Source organism: Erythrolamprus reginae, chromosome 13, assembly GCF_031021105.1.
Source record: "Erythrolamprus reginae isolate rEryReg1 chromosome 13, rEryReg1.hap1, whole genome shotgun sequence".
Taxonomy (NCBI): domain Eukaryota; kingdom Metazoa; phylum Chordata; class Lepidosauria; order Squamata; family Dipsadidae; genus Erythrolamprus; species Erythrolamprus reginae.
Genome location: NC_091962.1, coordinates 3648214 through 3672307, shown reverse-complemented (window position 1 = coordinate 3672307; position 24094 = coordinate 3648214). Strand labels below are relative to the sequence as shown.

Sequence of the window (24094 nt, the reverse complement as noted above, 5' to 3'; positions counted from 1 at the left end):
TCTCCCGGGATAGTTCTGTGTTTCCTGCGTGTTCTCAAAAGATCCAGAATGTTGAATTGTTGTTTTCAATCATCGTGTTTTTGATCTTTCCACTATGGGGGAGAAGAATCCATTCTTTTATTTCTTTCCTTTCCCTAAGTTCTCTTTTCCTTGTCCCTTTTTCCTTTTCTTCCCTGTCTCCATCCCTCGCTTCCTCCATTTTCTTTCTTCCTACTCTCCCTCTTTTCCTCCGTTCTCTCCCTTTCCTCTCCAATTCTTCTCCCTCCCTTCCTTCCTCCCTCTTTCCCTTTCATCTTTTTTCCTTCCTTCCCTCCCTTCCTCCCTCCATTTCCTTCCTTCCTTCCTTTCACCCCTTCTCCAATTATTTCTTCCTTCTTTCCCTTTCCTTTTCTTTCTCCCTCTTCCTTCCTTCTCTCCTTCCCTTTCTTCCTTTCTCTCCTTTTCCCCTCCAATTCTCTTTCCTCCCTCTTTCCATTTCCCTTTTCTTCCTTTCTTCCTCTTCCCTTTTTCCTTCCTTTCTCTCCTTTTCCCCTCCAATTTTCTTACCTCCCTTTTTCCCTTCCCTTCGTTCCTCTTCCCTCTTTTCCCTTCCTTTCTCTCTTCTTCCCCTCCAATTCTCTTCCCTCCCTTTTCCCCTTTTCTTTCTTCCTTCCTCCCTCCCTTTCTTCTGCCTCTCTTCCCCTCCAATTCTCTTTCCTCCCTTTCCTTTTCCTTCCTTCCTCTCTTCCTTATCCTTCCTTTCTCCTCCCCCCCTTTCCCTCAATTCTCTTCCCTCCCTACGTATTTCCATTTCTCCTTCCTTCCTTCCTCCCTTCCTCCCTTCCTTCCTCTGGAGGGTATTTGTAGCCTTTTATTTTCTTGAAATATCACATCCTTTACATCAGTGTTTCCCAACTTTGGCAACTTGAAGATATTTGGACTTCAACTCCCAGAATTCCCCAGCCAGCGAATGCTGCCTGGGGAATTCTGGGAGTTGAAGTCCAGATATCTTCAAGTGGCCAAGGTTGGGAAACACTGCTTTAGATCATTCATAGGTTTATACCTGTTACCAGCAAGGAGCAAAGTTGGGGGAAATTGGCAGGGTTTTTTTTTCCTTTTTAAAAAGTCGTGGACCTGGATTAGCCACCAGTCATGTTTACAGGCTGCTGTTCTTGAAAACAACAGCAGGCATAATTGCACACTGCGGTCAAATGCACTCTGGGGGAAAAAATGGACCCCCTGTGCTGGGACCCGAAGTAGCTGAAACGGGTTGGAGCCCTGGGCTTCACAGGGTAGATCTGCCTACATGGGGTGTTGTAGAGATCAAGCCAAGACTGGAAAATTATCGATTTTTTTTAAAAGAAAAATCTTTGTAAAGTTCCCAAAACCCAAGTCTTGGCAACTTTTTGAAGCAAGCCTGCCTCTCCTTTGGGATTCCAGACCTTGGGATGGGATTAAGTTGGTTTTAGACTTTCCCCAACATGGAGGAGCCCTTTAAGGCCAAAGACTTCAACTCCCAGCATTCTTAGCACGTTAGCTAGGAATGCTGGGAGTTGAAGTCTTCGGCCCTTAAAGGGCTCTCCGTGTTGAAGGAAGTCTAAAAATCAAATTAAATCAAAGGTGAGGAAGGAAGGCAAGGAGAGCTTGCAAGAACCTGCCTGCCCCCTTTCATTTTCTGTGGGGTCTTTTCTGCTTTGGGGTGGAAAATTGGGGGGGGGCTCAACATCCTTGCTGGGATCTAAGAGCTTTTCGGCTACACCGTGAGGGTATTGCCGTTCCATGAAAATGTCCATTGTCTCAGCGTTTGGCCCCTTTAAAAGGTGTGGTTCATAAAAGGGTGTTGGCCCCTTTAAAAGGTGTGGCCTCCAACAAGCTGCCCCGGGGAATTCTGGGATTTGGAGTCCACAGCTCTTAAAAGGGGGCCAAGGTTGAGAAGACACCGCGTTGTGGGGGATTTCTGGTAGAATGGGAGCCTTGTGAGCTGCCCGCTGCTGTTTTGCCTTTCAGGGACCAATTAAAAGAGAGTTTTTTGCAACACGGGTTGTTTGTGGTGGTCTGTTCGAATCCAGTTTCAAATTCATGTGGTTTCCTTAACAGCCTTTCAGATCTTTCCTGCAAATGTATGACATTTGTGGGTACTTTTCCTTTTGTCTGGTGGAAATTTACCAGCCTTGGGGGGCGGGGGGTGTCACCTCTTCCTTCCAGCTCCCCTCAGTGGGGGTTTTCACACCAATTGTCTCCTTCAATTTGGTCCCAGTAAAATTTGCAGCCAAGACTATCTGGAAAACACTGGTTACCCTGGGAGACCATGAAGGCTGCTTATATTATTTATATATTATTTATTTATTAACTAGATTTCTATGCCACCCTATTCCTCAGACTCAGGGTGGCTCACAACAAAGCAATACAGTGGCACCTCTACCTACGAACGCCTCTACTTATGAACTTTTCTAGACAAGAACCGGGTGTTCAAGATTTTTTTGCCTCCTCTCAAGAACCATTTTCCACTTACAAACCCAAGCGTCTGAAACTGTCACCGGAAAAGGCGGGGAGAAGCCTCCATGGGGCCTCTCTAGGAATCTCCTGGGAGGAAACAGGGCTGGAAAAGGCAGGAAGAAGCCTCCGTGGGGCCTCTCTAGGAATCGCCTGGGAGGAAACAGCCGGAAAAGGCGGGGAGAAGCCTCTGTGGGGCCTCTCTATGAATCTCCTGGGAGGAAACAGGGATGGAAAAAGCAGGGAGAAGCCTCCGTGGGGCCTCTAGGAATCTCCCGGGAGGAAACAGGACCGGAAAAGGCAGGGAGAAGCCTCCGTGGGGCCTCTCTAGGAATCTCCTGGGAGGAAACAGGGCCGGAAAAAGCGAGGAGAAGCCTCCGTAGGGACTCTAGGAATCTCCTGGGAGGAAAGAGCTGGAAAAGGCGAGGAGAAGCCTCCGTGGGGCCTCTTCAGGAATCTCCTGGGAGGAAACAGGGCCTCCACCCTCCCTATGGTTTCCCCAATCGCACGCATTATTTGCTTTTACATTGATTCCTATTGGAAAAATTGCTTCTTCTTACAAACCTTTCTACTTAAGAACCTGGAATTAAGTTCGTAAGTAGAGGTACCACTGTATTCCGGCTAGAGCTACTTAGGATGCTAAAATTTCAAGTCCTGGATTGATTGATTCTTAAAATTAAGTGACCAGAAAGCCTCATTCAGAATCTTATGTCACCTTACCTTGCAAATTCAAATGTTGGCCCATCTAAAATGTTTCATGAAGATGGAGAACGGTCGGCTGTATTTCCTCGAAGGAGAAATAATTAAATCTGACTTTCAAATAGACTGGCAGTACAAAAAGCCATAATTTGCTTTAATCAAGGTTGCTGAAGAAACCTCAATTTGCCCTCATTCATTTATTATTTATTTTATTTATTATTTGGATTTGTATGCCGCCCCTCCGCAGACTCGGTTACATGCCGGTTACAAACAATTATTTTCATCACAATGCACAACATCAAATGAAATATTATACGGGGTAGTCCTCGACTTACAACAGTTCATTTAGTTGACTGTTCAGTTACGACAACGCCGAAAAAATGTCTTACGACTGTTTTTTCAGAGTTACGACCGTAGCAGAATTCCCCAGGGTCATGGGATCAAATTTTAAATGGTTGGCACTTATGACGGTTGCCTTGTTCCAAGAGCCACGCCATCCCCTTTTGTGACTGACAAGCAAAGTCAAATGGGGAAGGCAGATCCACTTAACGACATGGGTTATTAACTTTATCAAATGGCAGCGATTTACTTAGTGACTGTGGTTAAGAAGGTTTATGCATATGTTTTGGGAATGCCCGGTAGTGCAGAACTTTTGGAAAGAAGTGCAAGAGGACACTAATAGGATGTTAAATATACGATGGACAATTACAAAGGAAATGGCGGTTTTAGTCAAAAGGAACGAGATGGGAGGATTTAGAGAAATAAAAGAAGCAGCGATAGAAAGCGTTCGGGCAGTAATAGTCCTAGGCTGGAAGGATGCCACAAAGTGGACAATACAAAATTGGCATTGGTACATGGTGGATCATATTCAGTTTGAGATTATGGATAAGAGGATGAATTCGGCCAATGAAACTAATCTGTGGGAACTGATGGGACAAGGTAAGAGGACATGTGGTCAGTAGAATTTGAGACCAAGGTATAAAGAATAATTTAGAATTACTTTATAATATTATTATTATTATTTATTGGATTTGTATGCCGCCCCTCTCCGCATACTCGGGGCGGCTAACAACGATAAAAACAGCATGTAACAATCCAACTAATAAAACAACTAAAAACCCTTATTATAAAACCAAACATACACACCAACATACCATGCATAACTTGTAATGGCCTAGGGGGAAGGAATATCTTAACTCCCCCATGCCTGGCGGCATAAGTGAGCCTTGAGTAATTTACGAAAGACAGGGAGGGTGGGGGCAGTTCTAATCTCCGGGGGGAGTTGGTTCCAGAGGGCCGGGGCCGCCACAGAGAAGGCTCTTCCCCTGGGGCCCACCAAACGACATTTATACTGCTCTTCATTAAAATGGTATATAAAAATATGCCCCATATGATAAATTATTATTATTGTTATCATTATTATCATTATTTTGATGGAGGGGTATGAATGTTGTTTGGTTGTGGGCACTTTGAGCACTGAACACATTGTTTTATGTTGTGTGAATATTTTACCAACATTATTATCATAAAAATAAAAATGTGTTGTGTGAATGTTTTACTGATATATTGTTATCATTAAAAAAAAACAGAACGACAGATTCACTTAGCGACTGTGGGTAGGAAGGTCGTAAAACGGGGCAAAACTTGCTTAACGACAGAAAACTTGGTCATAAGTCATGGACTGCTTGTATACTGCTCAAAAAAATAAAGGGAACACTCAAAGAACCCATCCTAGATCTGAATGAATGAAATATTCTCAGTGAATACTTTGTTCTGTACAAAGTTGAATGTGCATGACAACATGTGAAATTGTCCATCAGTGTTGCTTCCTAAGTGGACAGTTTGATTTCACAGAAGTTTACTTGGAGTCATATTGTGTTGTTTTAGTGTTCCCTTTATTTTTTTGAGCAGTGTAGTTAGGATCATATGTGAAGCAGCTTCAAAATACATTGCCCAAAAAATAATAAACACTTAAACAACACAATATAACTCCAAGTGAATCAAACTCCTGTGCAATCCAACTGTCCACTTAGGAAGCAACACTGATGGACAGTCAATTTCACCTGCTGTTGTGCACATTCAACTATGTACAGAACAAAGTATTCAATGAGAATATTTCATTCATTCAGATCTAGGATGCGTTATTTGTATTATTAGATTTGTATTATATATTGTTTTCTATTACTGTTGTGAGCCGCCCCGAGTCTACGGAGAGGGGCGGCATACAAATTTAATAAATAAATAAATTTGAGCGTTCCCTTTGTTATTATTTTTTGAGCAGTATACATTAAGGCCATGATTCGGGCACATTATTTCATATTAAAAAGCAGCTTATTACCAGTACCCATTTACCAGTCCCATTACCAATTTAAGGAATAAACTCTAACAAACATCAGATGAACATAGCAGTTTGAATGTTTTCCCTAAAAATGTGTTTTTTAAATTAAAAAAAAAATACTTAGGCTGCCAAATCTAGTGAGCAGACCCTAATTTTTTAACTCCTCTCTAAATTCCAAAGTTTTAAACAAAACATACGTTAAGAACCAGAGTTGGGCTTCGTATAATTGAACAGCCAGTTCACCCAGAATCAAAAATGTGAGTGTGCCACAAAACACAGCAATTCGCTTGTGCGCGCCGTCGTGCAGCATCGCAAAACACGACAATTCATTCAGGTGCACCTTCTGCGCATGGGTACGGCGTCACAAAACACAGCGATGTAGGATGGGATTGTTGCCACTACCAGTTTTGCTCAAACCGGTTGAATCCCATCTCTGGTAAGCAAAAAAAAACCCCACATCATCTATTCTGCCTTCCCTCCTACACTGTACTTGTCTTTAAAAAGGGAATTGTGCAGGGTGGAACTGGGATTGGAAAAGAGCTTGGTGTGAAGCACAGCTTTCCAAAGAGCTAAAAGCCTGTTGCCGCCTTATCTGAGCACTTAATTGAAGAAAGCATGCTGAGCTGGGTTGCGCGCTGACAAGTACAGTACATTTTTTGGTCCTGAAGTCAGCTCTCATCATTTCTTCCCCCTAATAATTTCTTCAGTCCCTGTAGAGCAGCAGTCCCCAAACTATGGCACACGTGGCCCGCTGAGGTCATTTATCTGGCCCACGGGTCTTTTCCAAGGCCGCACTGGAAAAGCAGTGAGAACGTCCCCCTCAATCTCATCTCACCCGAGGTAAAGTAAGGCTTGCGGAAAGCCGAGCTGGGCACAACACACACACATACACGCACACACCCGCCTCCTCCTCTTTGAGTTGCTAGCTCCTGTTTTCTGAATGGGGATTGAATGGGAGTCCGGGGTTGGAGGGTGGAGGCTTGTCGGGTGAGTCCTCCACCGGGAGAGAAGAGGGAGGGTGAAAGAGGGAAAAGAGAGAGAGAGAGGTAGAGAGAAAGAAAGAAAAGGGAAAGAGAAGGGGAAAAGAGCGAGGGAAAGAGAAGTGGAGAGGAAGGAAGGATGGAGGGGAGGGAGGGAAGAGGTAGAAAGAGGGATAGAGAAAGGGAGGGAGGGAGGAAGATAGCAAGAGAGAGTGAGAGAGGCAGAGAGCAAGAAACAGAAAGAAAGCAAGAGAGAGAGAGAGAGAGAGAAAGAGAGTGAGTGAGAGAGAAAAAAATAAGGTATGTGCAATGTGCATAGGAATCTGTTCATATGTTTTTTTATAGTCCGGCCCTCCAACAGTCAGAGGGACAGTGAACTGGCCCCCCGTGAAAAAAGTTTGGGGGACCCTGCTGTAGAGTCTCTGAAAGACTTCAGAAATGTATTCACGTTTAGGAGAGTGGAGAGGGAGAGTTGTAATAATTGATGTATTTACCAAAACAAGAGAGGCAGCAAAGCGAGTGTCTTATGTATAAATATTGATATTTAGAAACATAGAAACATAGAAGTCTGACCGCAGAAGAAGACCTCATGGTCCATCTAGTCTGCCCTTATACTATTTCCTGTATTTTATCTTAGGATGGATCTGTGTTTATCCCAGGCATGTTTAAATTCAGTTACTGTGGGTTTATCTACCACGTCTGCTGGAAGTTTGTTCCAAGGATCTACTACTCTTTCAGTAAAATAATATTTTCTCATGTTGCTTTTGATCTTTCCCCCAACGTTGCTTTTGATCTTTCTGCCGTATATACAAATGGTGAAAAGTATCGGTCTCTTCTTCTTCCACATTCTTGGGACTTGCAAGATCGGGTTGAGGGGATAGACGGAGAACTCGTCAAATTTGAAGGTGACACCAAGCTGGCAGGAATAGCCACCTCTTCAGAAGATTGGTGCAAAATGCAGACTTCAACATTTGGGCACTATCTAACAATGAAATTTAATGGCGAAAAAAGTCCGGTTCTACATTTAGGCAAAAAAAACCCCCAAATGCACAGGTACAATATAGGTGGTATTTTACTCAACAGAAGTAACTGAGTTGGGACCTTGGAGTCTTAGTGGACAACCAATTAAATATGTGCTGCAGCTACCAAAAAAGCCAACACAATCCTAGGCTGCATCAACCAAAGGATAGAATCAAGATTAAATGAGGTACTAATGCCTTTGTAAGACCATATCTAGAATCCTGCATCCAATGTTGGTCACCACACTTAAATATATATACAGTGTTCCCTCGATTTTCGCGGGGGATGCGTTCCGAGACCGCCCACGAAAGTCGAATTTCCGCGAAGTAGAGATGCGGAAGTAAATACACTATTTTTGGCTATGAACAGTATCACAAACCTTCCCTTAACACTTTAAACCCCTAAATTACAATTTCCCATTCCCTTAGCAATCATTTAGATTATTACTCACCATGTTTATTTATTAAAGTTTATTTAAAAAAATGTTTTTTAAAGGCAGATGAACGTTTGGCAATGACATATGACGTCATCGGGCGGGGGAAAACGTGGTATAGGGGGGAAAACTCAAGTATTTTTTAATTAATATTTTTGAAAAACCGTGGTATAGACGTTTCGCGAAGTTCGAACCCGTGAAAATTGAGGGAACACTGTATATATATATACAGTATATTGGACTGTAGAAAGACTGCAGAGAAGAGCGACCAGGATGCGGAGAGGGGCGGCATACAAATCTAATAAATAATAATAATAATAATAATAATAATAATAATAATAATAATGAGGGGACTGGAGGCTAAAACATATGACAATATAAAGGGTTAATGCCACTTTATAAGGTCTTGGTAAGGCCAAACTTGAAATACTGCATCCAGTTTTGGTCACATTATAAAAAAGATAGAAAGAGTCCAGAGAAGAGCAACAAAGATCATTAGGTGACTGGAGGCTAAAATATTTTTTTAAATGGTTGGAGGAACTGGAACTCGATGAGTGGTTCAAGGTGGGGAATTTGTAGTGGGTGGGTCTGCGGAGAGGGACAGCATACAAATCCAATAAATAAGTAAATAAATGTTATTCTATTTTTTATTCTATTTTTAAATTTACCTATTCTGATTTTATGTATGGTGGGACTGGTCCTTGGATGTCATATGACTTCCGTTGCCAATGACAATTCGTTGTTTTGACAATGACAATAAATGTATTATTATTATTATATGTCTTATTTAATGAAAAGAAGGACCAGGGGAGACAGGATGGCGGTCTTCCACTATTTGAGGGGCCACCACGAAGAAGAGGGATCAAGCTATTCCCCAAAACTCTTGAAGGCAAAACAAGAAGCAACGGGTGGAAACCAACCACAGTGAAAAGCAACTGTAGAAAATCCATGACCATCAAAACAATCACATAGTGGGAACAATTTCCCTCCCAAAAAAATTATGAATGTTCCAACGCCAGTTTTTAACAAGAGATTAGATAACCATTTGTCCGAAATGGTATAGTTTTTTCCTGCCTGAGCAAGAGAGTTATATAGAAACCTAGAAGACTGACCGCAGAAAAAGACCTCCTGGTCTATCTAGTCTGCCCTTATACTCTTTTCTGTATTTTATCTTAGGATGGATCTATGTTTATCCCAGGCATGTTTAAATTCAGTTCCTGTGCATTGACCAACCACGTCTGCTGGAAGTTTGTTCCAAGCATCTACTACTCTTTCAGTCAAATAATATTTTCCCATGTTGCTTTTGATCTTTCCCCCCAACTCACTTCAGATTGGGTCCCCTTTTTCTTGTGTTCACTTTCCTATTAAAAACACTTCCCCCCTGAACCTTATTTAACCCTTTAATATATTTAAATGTTTCGATATTTTAACTCCTCTCTATATTCCAAAGTTTTAAACAAAACATACGTTAAGAACCAGAGTTGGGCTTCGTATAATTGAACAGCCAGTTCACCCAGAATCAAAAATGTGAGTGTGCCACAAAACACAGCAGATCGTGTCCCCCCTTTTCCTTCTGTCCTCCAGACTATACAGATTGAGTTCATGAAGTCTTTCCTGATACGTTTTATGCTTAAGACCTTCCACCATTCTTGTAGCCCGTCTTTGGGTTGGACTAGAAGACCTCCAAGATCCCTTTTTATTCCGTGTTCGGTATAGATGCCAGTTTGTCAAAATTCAAGGCTCTCCTGCAGAAAATTCAGTTTTATTCCTGTTCCTTACTCGAAGCCTGAGCAATTGCCGTTATGTGTTGATAGCTCTGTCTTACAAACGGAGGCCTGCGAATTGCTAGAGACGAGTGTGTCGCTAGGATAGGGGTGAAAAAATCTACTATTTCTCACTGGTTGCCCATGGCAATCAGGAAGAACATTTCAAGCTGTGCCGAAAGACTAGTACATCACGTTTTCGCTCCCTTGCTTCCTTCTGTGAAAACATTTTTTTAAAAAATCTGACGTTCCTTGAAACGGAACTCCGGTTTGGGTCAACAACCACCATCGGAACCTTCTACATTTCAGCCAGGTTTTCACTCAGTATTTCTCCGCCCAAAGATGGCCGACACGCGGCGGACGATCTCTCGAAGGCCCACTGCCTTCTTCGCGAAACGCTTCGAGTCCTGGACCATGTCGAGAAGTTCGTGGAAGACCACCAAGGAACCGTGGTAGGTCTCGGCGGTGGAAATTTCGAAAAAGCCCGAGTTGGTCGACAGGGCTAGAAGCCGGCCTTCCTCGCTGGACACGGCCCGCCGGTGCTCCAAGTCCCGTTTGTTGCCCACCAAAACGATGGGCGTCTTCCCGGACTCGTTTCTCCTCTTCGAACGTCGGAGCCAGTGGAGCTGGCGGCGGGCGAAGGCGAAACTGGCCCGGTCGCAGATGCTGTAGACGATAACGAAAGCGTCGGCCCAGTGGAGCTTCGTCTCGTTCAGGTAGCTCTGGATATTGGAGGCCTGCGGAGGAGAGTCCCAAAAGAGCTTTAATGAAAGGATGAGGATTTATTAATTCATTTATTATGTTTGTTTATTTAGATTTGTATGCCGCCCCTCTCCGCAGACTCGGGGCGGCTCGCAACAAAGTGAAAAAACAATTTACAACAAATCTAAATTTCTACTAAAAACATTTTAAAAACACACATACATACACACATACCATTCATAAATTGTATATGCCCGGGGGAGATGTCTCAGTTCCCCCATGCCCGACGACACAGGTGGGTCTTAAGGAGTTTACGACAGGCAAGGAGAGTAGGGGCAGTTCTAATCTCCCGGGGGAGCTGGTTCCAGAGAGTCGGGGCCGCCACAGAGAAGGCTCTTCCCCTGGGGCCCGCCAACCGACATTGTTTAGTTGACGGGACCCGGAGAAGGCCCACTCTGTGGGACCTAATCGGTCACTGGGATTCGTGCGGCAGCAGGCGGTCTCGGAGATATTCTGGTCCAGTGCCATGAAGGGCTTTAAAGGTCATAACCAACACTTTGAATTGTGACCGGAAGTTGATCGGCGGCAACCAATGCAGACTGCGGAGTGTTGGTGAAACATGGGCATACCTAGGTAGGCCCATGACTGCTCTCGCAGCTGCATTTTGCACGATCTGAAGTTTCCGAACACTTTTTAATTTAATTCATATGCCTCAAAATCCCCAAAGGACTCTGGGCGGCTTACGACAAGAAGCATCTAAAAAGAGACAATTGGAAAGACAATTTAAAACCCCTTAATCGAATTGTGCGTACCTTTTACAGATGGAACTGGAAGCTGTGTCATTTTATCTGGTGACAAAGCCAGGACTTTAAGGCTTTCCGAAAGGTCAGTAGGGTGGGGGGCAGTACGGATCTCAGGAGGTAGATGATTCCAGAGAGCTGGTGCCACCACAGAGAAGGCCCTCCCCCAAGGTCCTGCCAACCGACACTGCTTAGCTGACAAAGCCAGGACTTTAAGGCTTTCAGGAAGGTCAGTAGGGTGGGGGCAGTACGGATCTCAGGAGGTAGCTGATTCCAGAGAGCTGGTGCCACCACAGAGAAGGCCCTCCCCCACGGTCCTGCCACCCGACACTGCTTAGCTGACAAAGCCAGGATTTTAAGGCTTTCCGAAAGGTCGGTAGGGTGGGGGGCAGTACGGATCTCAGGAGGTAGCTGATTCCAGAGAGCTGGTGCCACCACAGAGAAGGCCCTCCCCCACGGTCCTGCCACCCGACACTGCTTAGCTGACAAAGCCAGGATTTTAAGGCTTTCCGAAAGGTCGGTAGGGTGGGGGCAGTACGGATCTCAGGAGGTAGCTGATTCCAGAGAGCTGGTGCCACCACAGAGAAGGCCCTCCCCCACGGTCCTGCCACCCGACACTGCTTAGCTGACAAAGCCAGGATTTTAAGGCTTTCCGAAAGGTCGGTAGGGTGGGGGCAGTATGGATCTCAGGAGGTAGCTGATTCCAGAGAGCTGGTGCCACCACAGAGAAGGCCCTCCCCCACAGTCTTGCCAACCGACACTGCTTAGCCGACAGGACCCGGAGAACACTAGTGGGTTGCAGCTGGTACAGCTGGGATCAGGGTTCTGGTAGTGGAAATGGAGATGCGCCTGGTGCATATAGAAACATAGAACAGCGTTTCCCAACCGGTGTGCCGCGGCACACTAGTGTGCCGCGAGACACCGTCAGGTGTGCCGCGGTGAGAGGCGGCGGAGGAGAGTGGGCGGATCGGGCGGGCAATGGGGCAGGGCGGAGAAGCCAGGGGCGCGTTTGGCCGGAGGCACCTACTGCCGCACCTCCCTGCCCCTGCCTCCCCACGGTGCCTCCGGCCAAACGCGCCCCTGGCTTCTCCGCCCTGCCCCATTGCCCGCCCGATCCACCCACTCTCCTCCGCCGCCGCCTCCTGCCTTGGGGCGAGCAATCCGGGAGTCCGGGACTGTGTGGCTTTGCGCCATGAAGAGAAAACGGTCGACTTTTCCCTGCTGCCGTTTTCTCTTCATGGCGCAAAGCCACACAGTCCCGGACTCCCGGATCGCTCGCTTCTCCGGTCAGCAAAGCCATCTGCCCAGGAAAGCGCCGCGCTGGCCAGAGAAGCGAGCGATCCGGGAGTCCGGGACTGTGTGGCTTTGCGCCATGAAGAGAAAACGGCCGACTTTTCCCTGCTGCCGTTTTCTCTTCATGGCGCAAAGCCACACAGTCCCGGACTCCCGGATCGCTCGCTTCTCCGGTCAGCAAAGCCATCTGCCCAGGAAAGCGCCGCGCTGGCCGGAGAAGCGAGCGATCTGGGAGTCCGGGACTGTGTGGCTTTCGGCCGGGCTAACGGGAGGCGGCGCGAGGCCGGGCGCTGGGGACGTCTGGGAGGACGAGGAGGCTGATGGCTGCTGCGCACTCCACTCTCTCTCCGTCTCTCTCTCGCTCTTTCTTTTTCTCTCTGTTGCTGGCGTGGTGAACGAGAGAGAAAGAGAGAGAAAAAGGAGGGGAGAGAGAATGAGAGAAAGAAAGCAAGAGAAAGAGAGGGAAAGAAAGCAAGAGAGAGAGAGAAAGAAAGGGGGGAAGGAGGGAGAGGGAAAGACATAGAGGGAGGGAAGGAGGGAGAGAGAAAGAAAGAGAGCAAAAAAGAGAGAAAGAAAGAAAGAGGGATGGAGAGAAAGAAGGGAAGGAAGGGAGAGAAAGAGGGAGGGAGAAATAGAGTGAAATGGAGGAAGAGATATTTTTTTTGTCCAAACTTTTCTTTAGCCCCGCCGCCCCCCCCTTTAGTGTTCCCCAGAATTTTGAAAACATGAATAATGTGCCGTGGCTCAAAAAAGGTTGGGAAACACTGACATAGAAGACTGACGGCAGAAAAAGACCTCATGGTCCATCTAGTCTGCCCTTATACTATTTCCTGTGTTTTATCTTAGGATGGATCTATGTTTATCCCAGGCATGTTTAAATTCAGTTACTGTGGATTTACCAACCACGTCTGCTGGAAGTTTGTTCCAAGGATCTACTACTCTTTCAGTCAAATAATATTTCCTCATGTTGCTTTTGATCTTTCCCCCAACTAACCTCAGATTGTGTCCCCTTGTCCTTGTGTTCACTTTCCTATTAAAAACACTTCCCTCCTGGACCTTATTTAACCCTTTAACATATTTAAATGTTTCGATCATGTCCCCCCCTTTTCCTTCTGTCCTCCAGACTGTACAGATTGAGTTCATGAAGTCTTTCCTGATACGTTTTATATATATATACAGTGATCCCCCGGTTATTGCGTCCCCGACCATTGCGAACAGGGTAATTTGCGATTTTTGAACCCGGAAGTCAAAACACCATCTGCGCATGCGTGCCCTTTTTTCTATGGGCACGCATGCGTAGATGGCGCCGGGCAGATCAGCTGCTGGGCGGCTTCCCTGGGTCTTCCCCCTCTTGCTGGCGGGAGGGCGAAGCCCCCCCCAGCACCCGCTCGCCCGCCCTTCGCCCTTCGCCCGGGAAGTTCGCCAGGAGTCAGCGGAGAACGGCGCGCCTGTTTTAAAACGATCGGAGCCAGCCGGCTCCGATCGTTTTAAAACAGGCGCGCCGTTCTCCGCTGACTCCTAAAGCGGGGAAGTTCGCCAGGAGTCAGCGGAGAACGGCGCACCTGTTTTAAAACGATCGGAGCCGGCCGGCTCCGATCGTTTTAAAGCAGGCGCGCCGTTCTCCGCTGACTCCTAAAGCGGGGAAGTTCGCCAGGAGTCAGCGGAGAACGGCGCGCCTGTTTTAAAACGATCGGAGCCGGCCGGCTCCGATCGTTTTAAAGCAGGCGCGCCGTTCTCCGCTGACTCCTAAAGCGGGGAAGTTCGCCAGGAGTCAGCGGAGAACGGCGCGCCTGTTTTAAAACGATCGGAGCTTTCCAATGAGTCCCGAAGACAAACGTCAAACTTCCGCGTTTGTCTTCGGGACTCATTGGAAAGCCGCGCGGGTGTTTTTAAAACGTCGCCGCCGACATGGGGGGCTTGCTAGCACCCCCCCAAACCCGGGTTGGGGGTTCGGGGGGGTGCTAGCGAGCCCCCCATGTCGGCGGCGACGTTTTAAAACAGCCGTGCCGCCCCCAATCTTCGGCTCCTCGCTAGCGCTGCGGAAGTTAAAAACACCATCTGCACATGCGCAGATGGTGTTTTTACTTCCGCAGCGCTACTTCGCGAAAACCCACTCGTTGCGGGGGGTCCTGGAACGGAACCCTCGCAACGAGCGGGGGATCACTGTATATATATATAATCTCATATATACATATGAGATTTTGCTTCTGTGCATGCGCAGCAAGCAAAAATCTCATGCGAGGACACTTTTTGTCGATTTTCAGCATCTTCTTGCTTCTGTGCACGCGCGGAAGGCAAAGAAATTGCTGAAAATCTGTGAAATCTCAGCATGGCCAACTCGTACAGATTAACAGAGTTGGAAGGGACCTTGGAGGTCATCTAGTCCAACCCCACCCACCCCCAAGCAGGTGACCCTACACCATTTCTGACAGATGGCAGTCCAGTCTCTTCTTGAGAGCCTCCAGGGATGAAGCTCCTACAACTTCCAAAGGCAACATCTGTTCCATGGGTTGATTGTTCTCACTGTCAGGAAATTCCTCCTTATTTCCAGGTTGAATCTCTCCTTGGTCGGTTTCCATCCATTCTTCTTTGTCTGCTTCCTTCAGATGAATAGCTTGATCCCCTTCCTCCTCTCTCGGGCAGCCCCTCAAATATTGGAAGATGCTCTCATGTCTCCCCTGGTCCTTCTCTTCCCTAGACCAGCCAGGCCCAGTTCCTGCAACCGTTCACCGTACGTTTTAGCCTCCAGTCCCCTCATCATCCTGGTTGCTCTTGTCTGCACTCATTCTAGAGTCTCAACATCTTTTTTTAAAAATAGTGTGATGACCAAACTGGACGCAGTACATTCCTACAATGAGTGAGGGTGTGTTGTAGGTCCCAAATACCCCTTCCCAAATCTAAGTATCAAGGATCTAAAGTGACTAAAAATGGGATTGTCGTGTGGACTGGATAGGATTTCCAGTGTGTTTGTGGGTTGGTGTTGGTGTTGGTGTGTGTGTATAAATGAGAACAGGATATATATAAAGCCCTTCATGGCATCGGACCAGAATATCTCTGGGACCGCCTTCTGCTGCACGAATCCCAGCGACCAATTAGGTCCCACAGAGTTGGCCTTCTCCGGGTCCTGTCGACAAAACAATGTCGTCTGGTGGGACCCAGGGGAAGAGCCTTCTCTGTGGTGGCCCCGACTCTCTGGAACCAGCTCCCCCCGGAGATTAGAACTGCCCCCACCCTCCTTGCCTTCCGTAAACTCCTTAAAACTCATCTTTGCCGCCAGGCATGGGGGAATTGAGATATCTCCCCCAGGCCTATACAATTTATGTATGGTATGTTTGTATGTCTGTTTGATTAATAATGGGGGTTTTTTAAATGTTTTTTTTAATTATTAGATTTGAAATGAATTGTTCTATTGCTGTTGTGAGCCACCCCGAGTCTACGGAGAGGGGCGGCATACAAATCTAATAAATAAATAAATAAATGAATGAATGAATGAATGAATGAATGAATGAATGATGCTTACCTGTGGGCAAGCCGAATCCCAGATACTAAATGATGCACTCCGTCCAGCCATCTTCATGTTGTGATTATAAATGGATTCTGGAGGTAAAGAAATAATAATAATGATAAAAAATGACAGTAGGTGACAACGGAAGGAAGGACAGCAAAGAAAGAAGGGAAGAAAATTAGAAAGAACAGAGAGGTGCTACAGGGAAGAAGATAATCTTTTCTTTAAAAAAAATTTTTTTTATTGAATTATATACATTAAAAACAATACAAGAGAAAATTACAATACACACACAAAGAAAACTAAGAAAAAAAGAATACCCCAATATAAAGCAAAAACATTCATAAATATTATACAGTGGTACCTTTAACTACAAACGAACCTTTCTAGATAAAAACCGGGTGTCCAAGATTTTTTTGCCTCTTCTCATGAACCATTTTCCACTTACGAACCCGAGCTTCCGCAACCGTAACTGAAAAAGGCAGGAAGAAGCCTCCGTGGGGCCTCTCTAGGAATCTCCTGGGATGAAACAGGGCCGGAAAAGGCAGGGAGAAGCCTCTGTGGGGCCTCTCTAGGAATCTCCTTGGAGGAAAGAGGGCCAGAAAAGGTGGGGAGAAGCCTGTGTGAGGCCTCTCTAGGAATCTCCTGGGAGGAAACAGGGCTGGAAAAGGTGGGGAGACGCCTGTGTGGGGCCTCTCTAGGTATCTCCTGGGAGGAAACAGGGCCTCTACCCTCCCTGTGGTTTCCCTGATCGCACGCCTTATTTGCTTTTACATTGACTCCTATGGGAAAAATTGCTTCTTCTTACAAACGTTCTACGCAGAGCTACCACTGTATTCATATTATTATCCTATAACTAATAGGGCTTCCTTGCGGCACCTCATATTACAAATTAACTGATACGGGAAGAAGAGATTCACTTACCAATATTCCCGTATTCGCCAATGAACCTTCGGGTCAGAAACCGGACAGTCAAAGCTGGAATGAAAGGAAGAGGAAGTGTCATGGCTGCCGCTCCGCTATCCAAGTTTCATGAGGTGATGGTCTGATATATATATATAACCCTTCCCTGGTACAGAGCTGAAGGGATTAGATACTGTAGCCTAGAGGATAATTCTCTGCCTTACAAGGCAAAGGTTGCAGGTTCAAGTCCCAGTGGGTATGGCTAGCTGATGAGGCCAAAATAAGGCTGAAATAGATCTATCCTAGTCTCCCTTAATTTTCAAATTCAGCAAAAAAACATGTGACACACACACACATATATATATGTAGATTGTTCTGAGTTCGGGTTTTGTTTTTCTACATACATATACCCGTGTCTACGAAAACACACACATATGTATGTATGTGTGTGTGTGTGTGTATGTGTATATATAAATATATATATGTCCAATTAATAAATAAAAATAAAGAAATTAGCAACGCGGAGTTTGGGGGGCAATGTCTTGCCTTCTGGCACTCTTCTTTGTGGCAGCCCCTCAAATATTGGGGTGCCACTATCATGTCAGTTCCCAGTTTCACTCATGCCTGTCAGTCATCAGAGAGTCAATCACAACGGGAGCGCGAGGCTCCGCCCACCTGCCGCCATTTGGGTTCTTTTACCCTCTGCGCATGAGCAGAATGCTTTGTGCATGCGCAGAGGGTAAAAGAATCCAATTGGCGGCATCTGGGCAGGTGGGTGGAGCCTCACACTCCTTTCGCAAGCGGCTCTCCGACGACTGACAGGCACGAGCGAACTGGGAGCATTTCACCCCTGGCCTTAGTCCTTTTTTTCTCTGGATTAACCATACTAAATAATAATAATAATAATAATAATAATAATAATAATAATAATAATAATAATAATAATAAAGTTGTTGTTGTTGTTATTGTTATTACAGTGCTCCCTCAATTTTCGCGGGGGATGCTTTCCGAGACCGCCCGCGAAAGTCGAATTTCCGCAAAGTAGAGATGCGGAAGTAAATACACAATTTTGGGCTATGAACAGTATCACAACCCATCCCTTAACACTTTAAACCCCTAAATTACCATTTCCCATTCCCTTAACAACCATTTACTCACCATTATTACTGACTATTGAATAAGACACTTAGTGATCCTGATATTTATAAACATATTTATTAACAATAATTATTTTTTTTTGTTATTTATTTGCAAAAATTATTAGTTTGGCGATGGCGTATGATGTCATCGGGCAGGAAAAACCGTGGTATAGAAAAAAACCCGCGAAGTATTTTTTAATTAATTCTTTTTTTTTAAACTGTGGTATGGGCTATTCATGAAGTTCAGACCCGCAAAAATCAAGGGGACACTTACACCCATATAACACCTACGCTCAAGTAGTCTTTGGGAGGGAAAAAATCTTGCTAAAGATCTATTGGAGATGCTTTAATAATTTAGTTTGTTTGGCATTAAATGTGGTGTGGGACTGTAGATTTTGCAGTATTGGTGGGTCAACTGCGGGTCCCACTGGGGGACAAGAGAGAACAGTTGCTCTTTAAAAACAATTACTTAAATTGGCTTGATTTAAATCAAGCCTTTTTACTAGTGATTTAAATGCTTTTTCACTAGCGGTTTAAATGCTGATTTAAACCAAGTTAATTTAAATCAAGCCTTTACTAGTGATTTCAATGATGATTTAAATCGGGTTGATTTAAATCAAGCCTTTTCACCACTGATTTAAATTGTGATTTAAATCGAGTTGATTTAAATCAAGTCTTTTCACTAGTGATTTAAATCAAGCCTTTTCACTAGTGATTTAATTGATGATTCAAATCAAGTTGAGTTAAATCAAGCCTTTTTATTACTGATTTAAATCAACTCCAACCTTTTCAAAAGCAACATGAGAAAATGTTATTTTACTGAAAGAGAAGTAGATCCTTGGAACAAACTTCCAGCAGACGTGGTAGATAAATCCACAGTAACTGAATTTAAACACGCCTGGGATAAACACAGATCCATCCTAAGATAAAATACAGAAAATAGTATAAGGGCAGACTAGATGGACCAGGAGGTCTTTTTCTGCCGTCAGACTTCTATGTTTCTATGTTTCACTAGTGATTTAAATGATGATTCAAATCAAGTTGAGTTAAATTAAGCCTTTTTATTACTGATTTAAATCAAATCCAACCTTTTCAAAAGCAACATGAGAAAATGTTATTTTACTGAAAGAGTAGTAGATCCTTGGAACAAACTTCCAGCAGACGTGGTAGATAAATCCACAGTAACTGAATTGAAACATGCCTGGGATAAACATATATCCATCCTAAGATAAAATACAGAAAATAGTATAAGGGCAGACTAGATGGACCAGGAGGTCTTTTTCTGCCGTCAGACTATGTTTCTATGTTTCACTAGTGATTTAAACGATGATTCAAATCAAGTTGAGTGTAAATCAAGCCTTTACTAGTGATTTAAATTGTGATTTAAATCAAGTGGATTTAAATCAAGCCTTTTTACTACCGATTGAAATCGTGATTTAAATCACCATTTAGATCGACTTGATTTAAAATCAAATCCACCCTGTCCTGGGTTTTTTTAAAAAAAAAACTTATTAAAATTGGGTAGAGTTTTGGGTTAAAAAAAACCCAACAAGCTGCTCAGGGCTTGGGTTCATTTATTTCTCCTTCTTTTTCTTACTGCAATGAGACATCCATTCATGGACGCCCCAACGGAATGACTCACACCATAAAGCCTTTCAATCAGCTGGGGTTCAGAAGGCTTTTTTATAGCTTAATTGAGTTTAGATTGCCACCAGGTTTTGTACAAAGCAAAGCCCTACCTCTTAACCCCCAGGGAACCTTACTAAAACAAATCACCCAGGTAACCCTGGAGTAGCTGAGAGCGGAAAAACCCAAACTGTAGATCAGCCTCCCACCTGCCAACCCGTCTTTGCATGGAAACCATTCTTGGTGGTACAGATCAGAGTAGATTACACAGGTCTACAAAAATATTTCTGTAATCATCGCAGTCGACCTTGTACTGTTCTGAATCATTTTTGTTGTTGCTCTGATTTCAAAAATGTATATAGTTTTTCTGTATCGGGTATAGTTTCCACGGAGCAGCATTGTTATTATAAGGGGTAGGAAATACTGTAAACTGGACTAGATGACCTCTAAGGTCCCTGCCCGCACTATTCTCATTGCAATGGGATAGGGGGTCTCCTGCTTGAGCCAGAGGCCGGACTAGATGACCTCTAAGGTCCCTCCAAGCTCTATTCTCATTGCAATGGGATAGGAGGTCTCCTGCTTGAGCCAGAGGCTGGACTAGATGACCTCTAAGGTCCCTCCAAGCTCTATTCTCATTGCAATGGGATAGGGGTCTCCTGCTTGAGGAGGGGCTGGACTAGATGACCTCTAAGGTCCCACCAAGCTCTATTCTTATTGCAATGGGATAGGGGGGGGTCTCCTGCTTGAGGAGGGGCTGGACTAGATGACCTCTAAGGTCCCTCCAAGCTCTATTCTCATTGCAATGGGATAGGGGTCTCCTGCTTGAGGAGGGGCTGGACTAGATGACCTCTAAGGTCCCTCCAAGCTCTATTTTAATTGCAATGGGATAGGGGGTCTCCTGCTTGAGCCAGGGGCTGGACTAGATGACCTCTAAGGTCCCTTCTAGCTCTAATTCTTATTTTAAGGGTTCCCCTTAAAACTAGCATTTCCACGCTGGCCGGGGAGGATAGTTGTTGTAGTCCGAGCGCAGAGCTCAGGTTAGGGAAGGTGGCCGTCCGCAGAAACCAGCTCCGGCTCAAGAGATCGCTCCGGGGCGGCGGCAACCACTTACCGGACTTCCCCACCTTCTCCGCCCCGGTGACCAGGACGTTAGCTTCCACTTTGGGCCAGATCCCTCCGGGCTTCTTCCCGGCTTGCCGGCCAACCGTCTTGAGTTGCACCCACATGGCGGCGGAGGAGCAGCAGCGGCAGCCGCGCGGGCGGGAGAAGCGGAGGAGGAGGAGGAGGAGGAGGAAGGACGCACCTGGCTGTGCCACCTGCTGCCTGGCGAGTCTGCCGCTCACGCGGAGCCGGGCGGCCTTTTTATACCAGGGGGAGGAGCCTCCGGCCAGAGTGGGCGGAGTCGGCCCCGCCCCGCATCTAGCATCGAGGTGAGACCCAGGTGAAGCCGCCAAGTAGGGAGGGGGGAGAGAGAGGGAGGCGGAAAGAAAGAAAGGAGAGAGGGAGAGGAACGGGAGAGAGAGAGAAAGAAGGAGGGAGAGTGATGAGAGGATAGAGGGAGGAGGAAGAAAGGGAGAGTGGGAGAGGGAGAGAAAGAACGCCGGAGGTGGAGAAAAATGGAGAGAGGAACGGGAGAGAGAGAGAGAGAAAGAAGGAAGAAAGAAGGAAGAAAGAAGGAGGGGGAGAGGGAGAGTGATGAGAGGATAGAGGGAGGAAGAAGAAAGTGAGAAAATGGGAGGGGGGAGAGATAAAGAGAGGGGAGAGGGAAGGAAAGAGGGAGGGGGAAAGAGGAGGAGAGGGGGAGAATGGAAGAGAGAGAGAAAGTGGGAGAAGGAGAGAAATGGAAAGGAGAGAGAGAGGGAGGAAGGGGAGAGAGAGAGAAAGTGAGAGAGAGGAAGGAGGAAAGAAGGAGGGAGAGTGATGAGAGGATAGGGGGAGGAGGGAGAAAGGGAAAAAGGGGGAGAGAGATAAAGAGAGGGGCGAGGGAAGGAAAGAGTGAGGGGGAAAGGGGGAGAATGGAAGAGAGAGAGAGAAAGGGGGAGATGGAGAGAGATGGAAAGGAGAGAGGGAGAGGGAGGAAAGGGGGAGAGAGAAGAGGTAGGGAGGGAGATAAGAGAGGGAGAAAGGGGGGAAAGAGGAGGAGAGAGGGAGAGGGGGAAAGAGGGAGAACAAGGGAGAGAAAGCAGGGGTTGGGGAGAGAAGGAAATGAGAGAAAGGAGGGGGGGAGTAATGAGGGGATAGAGGGAGGAGGGAGAAAGGGAGAAAGTGGGAGGGAGGGAGAGGGAGAATGGGGAAGTGGAGAGAGAGGGAGAGGGAAAAGAAGGAGAGAAATAAGGAGGAGAGGGAGGAAGAAAGGGGGAAAAGAGGAGAGAGATAAAGAGAAGGGGAGGGAGGGGGAAAGAGGAGGAGAGAGGGAGGGAGGGAATGGGAGTGAAGGAGGAGAGGAAGAGAAGGGGAGAAGGGGAGAGAGAGGGGAAGAGGGAGACAGGAGGAGGGGGAGGGCAGGGGCTGAAAAGGACAAGGGCAGGGGGGGGAGAGGGGAGGGCCGACTTACTTCCCAAAGCCCCAGGGGATAGGACAAGCAACAGAGGATGGAAACTAAAGGAGATAAGAAGCAACCCGGCATTGGAATTGCAGTGAGGACAATTAGCCAGTGGAACTGCTTGCCACCAGAAGCTTGTGGGTTCTCCATCCCTGGAGGTTTTAAAGAAGAGCTTGGACAGCCATTCATCCAAAATAGAGGTAGTCCTTGATCTAATGACCGCCCCATTTGAACCCCAAAACGGTGAGTTGTGCCCCCATTTTGCCACTGTTGTTAAGTGAATCGCTGTGGTTAAATTTGTCTCAAGGCTTTGTTGGACCGACTGTCTCCATTACTTTTTTCCCCTTGTCCTTTTGCATATCCAAAGAGGGAATCCACTGGTCCTGGGTGTGAGGAAAGCTTCCATCTTCCAAAAGACCACACATGCTGCTGGACCTCAGCAGTTTGGGGCTGTGGGCCTGGAAGGAGAATGGGGCAGGAGCGCCCTCTGGTGACCAGGAAGGAGAAATCCTTCTTGGGATGATTTATGGAAAATGAGAAAGTTCTCTGGCCGGTTTAAATAGCAAAAGAGCTTGTACGTACTGCTTCATGGTGCATTTATAGCCCTCCCTAAGCGGTTTACAGAGTCAGCAATTTGTCCCCGACAATCTGGGCCCTCATTTTACTGACCTCGGAAGGCCGAAGGCGGAATCAACCGGTCAGGATCGAACTCCTGGCAGCCTGCAGAATTAGCCTGCAATACTGCACTCTTCACAGGATGGATGAATGGAAGGAAGGAAGGAAGGAGGGAGGGAAGGAAGAAGGAAGGAAGGGGAGATAGGAAGGAAGGAAGAAAGGAGGGAGGGAAGGAAGGAGGAAGGAAGGAAGGAAGGAGGGAGGGAGGAAGGGAAGGAAGAAGGGAGGGAGGGATGGAAGGAAGGAAGAAGGAAGGAAGGGGAGATAGGAAGGAAGGAAAGAAAGGAGGGAGGAAGGAAGGAAGGAAGGGGAGATAGGAAGGAAGGAAGGAAGGGGAGATAGGGAGGGAGGGAAGGATGCTCTCTACATGGGGCTACCTTTGAAAAGTGTTTGGAAACTTCAGATCGTGCAGAATGCAGCTGAGAAAGCAGTCATGGGCTTACCTAGGTATGCCCATGTTTCACCATCACTCCGCAGTCTGCATTGGTTGCCGATCAATTTCCGGTCACAATTCAAAGTGTTGGTTATGACCTTTAAAGCCCTTCATGGCATCGGACCAGAATATCTCCGAGACCGCCTCCTGCCGCACGAATCCCAGCGACCGATTAGGTCCCACAGAGTGGGCCTTCTCCGGGTCCCGTCAACTAAACAATGTCGGTTGGCGGGCCCCAGGGGAAGAGCCTTCTCTGTGGCGGCCCCGGCCCTCTGGAACCAACTCCCCCCGGAGATTAGAACTGCCCCTACTCTTCCTGCCTTCCGTAAACTCCTTAAAACCCACCTTTGCCGTCAGGCATGGGGGAACTGAAACATCTCCCCCTGGGCACGTTTAATTTATGCATGGTATGTCTGTGTGTGTGACTGTTAGCATATGGGGTTTTTTAAATATTTAAATATTTTAAATTTGTCTGATTGCTTATGATTTGTTTTTTACATGTTGTGAGCCGCCCCGAGTCTTCGGAGAGGGGCGGCATACAAATCTAAGTAATAAATAAATAAATAAATAAATAAAGGAAGGAGGGAAGGAAGGAAGCTAGGGAAGGAGGGAAGGAAGGAAAGGAAAGGAAGGGAAGGAAGGAAAGGAAGGAGGGAAAGAGGGAAAGGAAGGAAGGGGAGATAGGGAGGAAGAAGGGAGGGAGGGAAGGAAGAAGGGAGGGAGGAAGGAAAGAAGGAAAGAAGGGAGGAAGGAAGGAAAAGGAAGGAAGGA

At 46.3% G+C, this 24094-nt stretch overlaps 1 protein-coding gene across 1 annotated transcript; it reads right to left on the bottom strand.

The window, feature by feature from the left end:
* Positions 1 to 9378: 9378 nt before the first annotated feature.
* On the bottom strand, positions 9379 to 20991 carry LOC139175535 (ras-related and estrogen-regulated growth inhibitor-like protein). The gene is made up of 4 exons (XM_070766687.1): positions 20785 to 20991; positions 16930 to 16983; positions 16021 to 16097; positions 9379 to 10442 (listed from the first exon to the last, which is right to left on the bottom strand). The coding sequence occupies exons 1-4, from the start codon at positions 20897 to 20899 to the stop codon at positions 10023 to 10025; spliced, it is 666 nt and encodes a 221-aa protein (XP_070622788.1). The 5' UTR covers positions 20900 to 20991; the 3' UTR covers positions 9379 to 10022.
* Positions 20992 to 24094: the final 3103 nt, after the last annotated feature.

What these genes read in the sequence shown, in the direction of transcription:
- LOC139175535 (XM_070766687.1), bottom strand. Translation starts at nt 20,899, where the DNA reads ATGTGGGTGCAACTCAAGACGGTTGGCCGGCAAGCCGGGAAGAAGCCC. An exon ending in GGAGAAGGTGGGGAAGTCCG is followed by an intron (nt 16,984 to 20,784) that starts GTAAGTGGTTGC and finishes CTTTCATTCCAG; the next exon opens with CTTTGACTGTCCGGTTTCTG. An exon ending in TGGCGAATACGGGAATATTG is followed by an intron (nt 16,098 to 16,929) that starts GTAAGTGAATCT and finishes CTTTACCTCCAG; the next exon opens with AATCCATTTATAATCACAAC.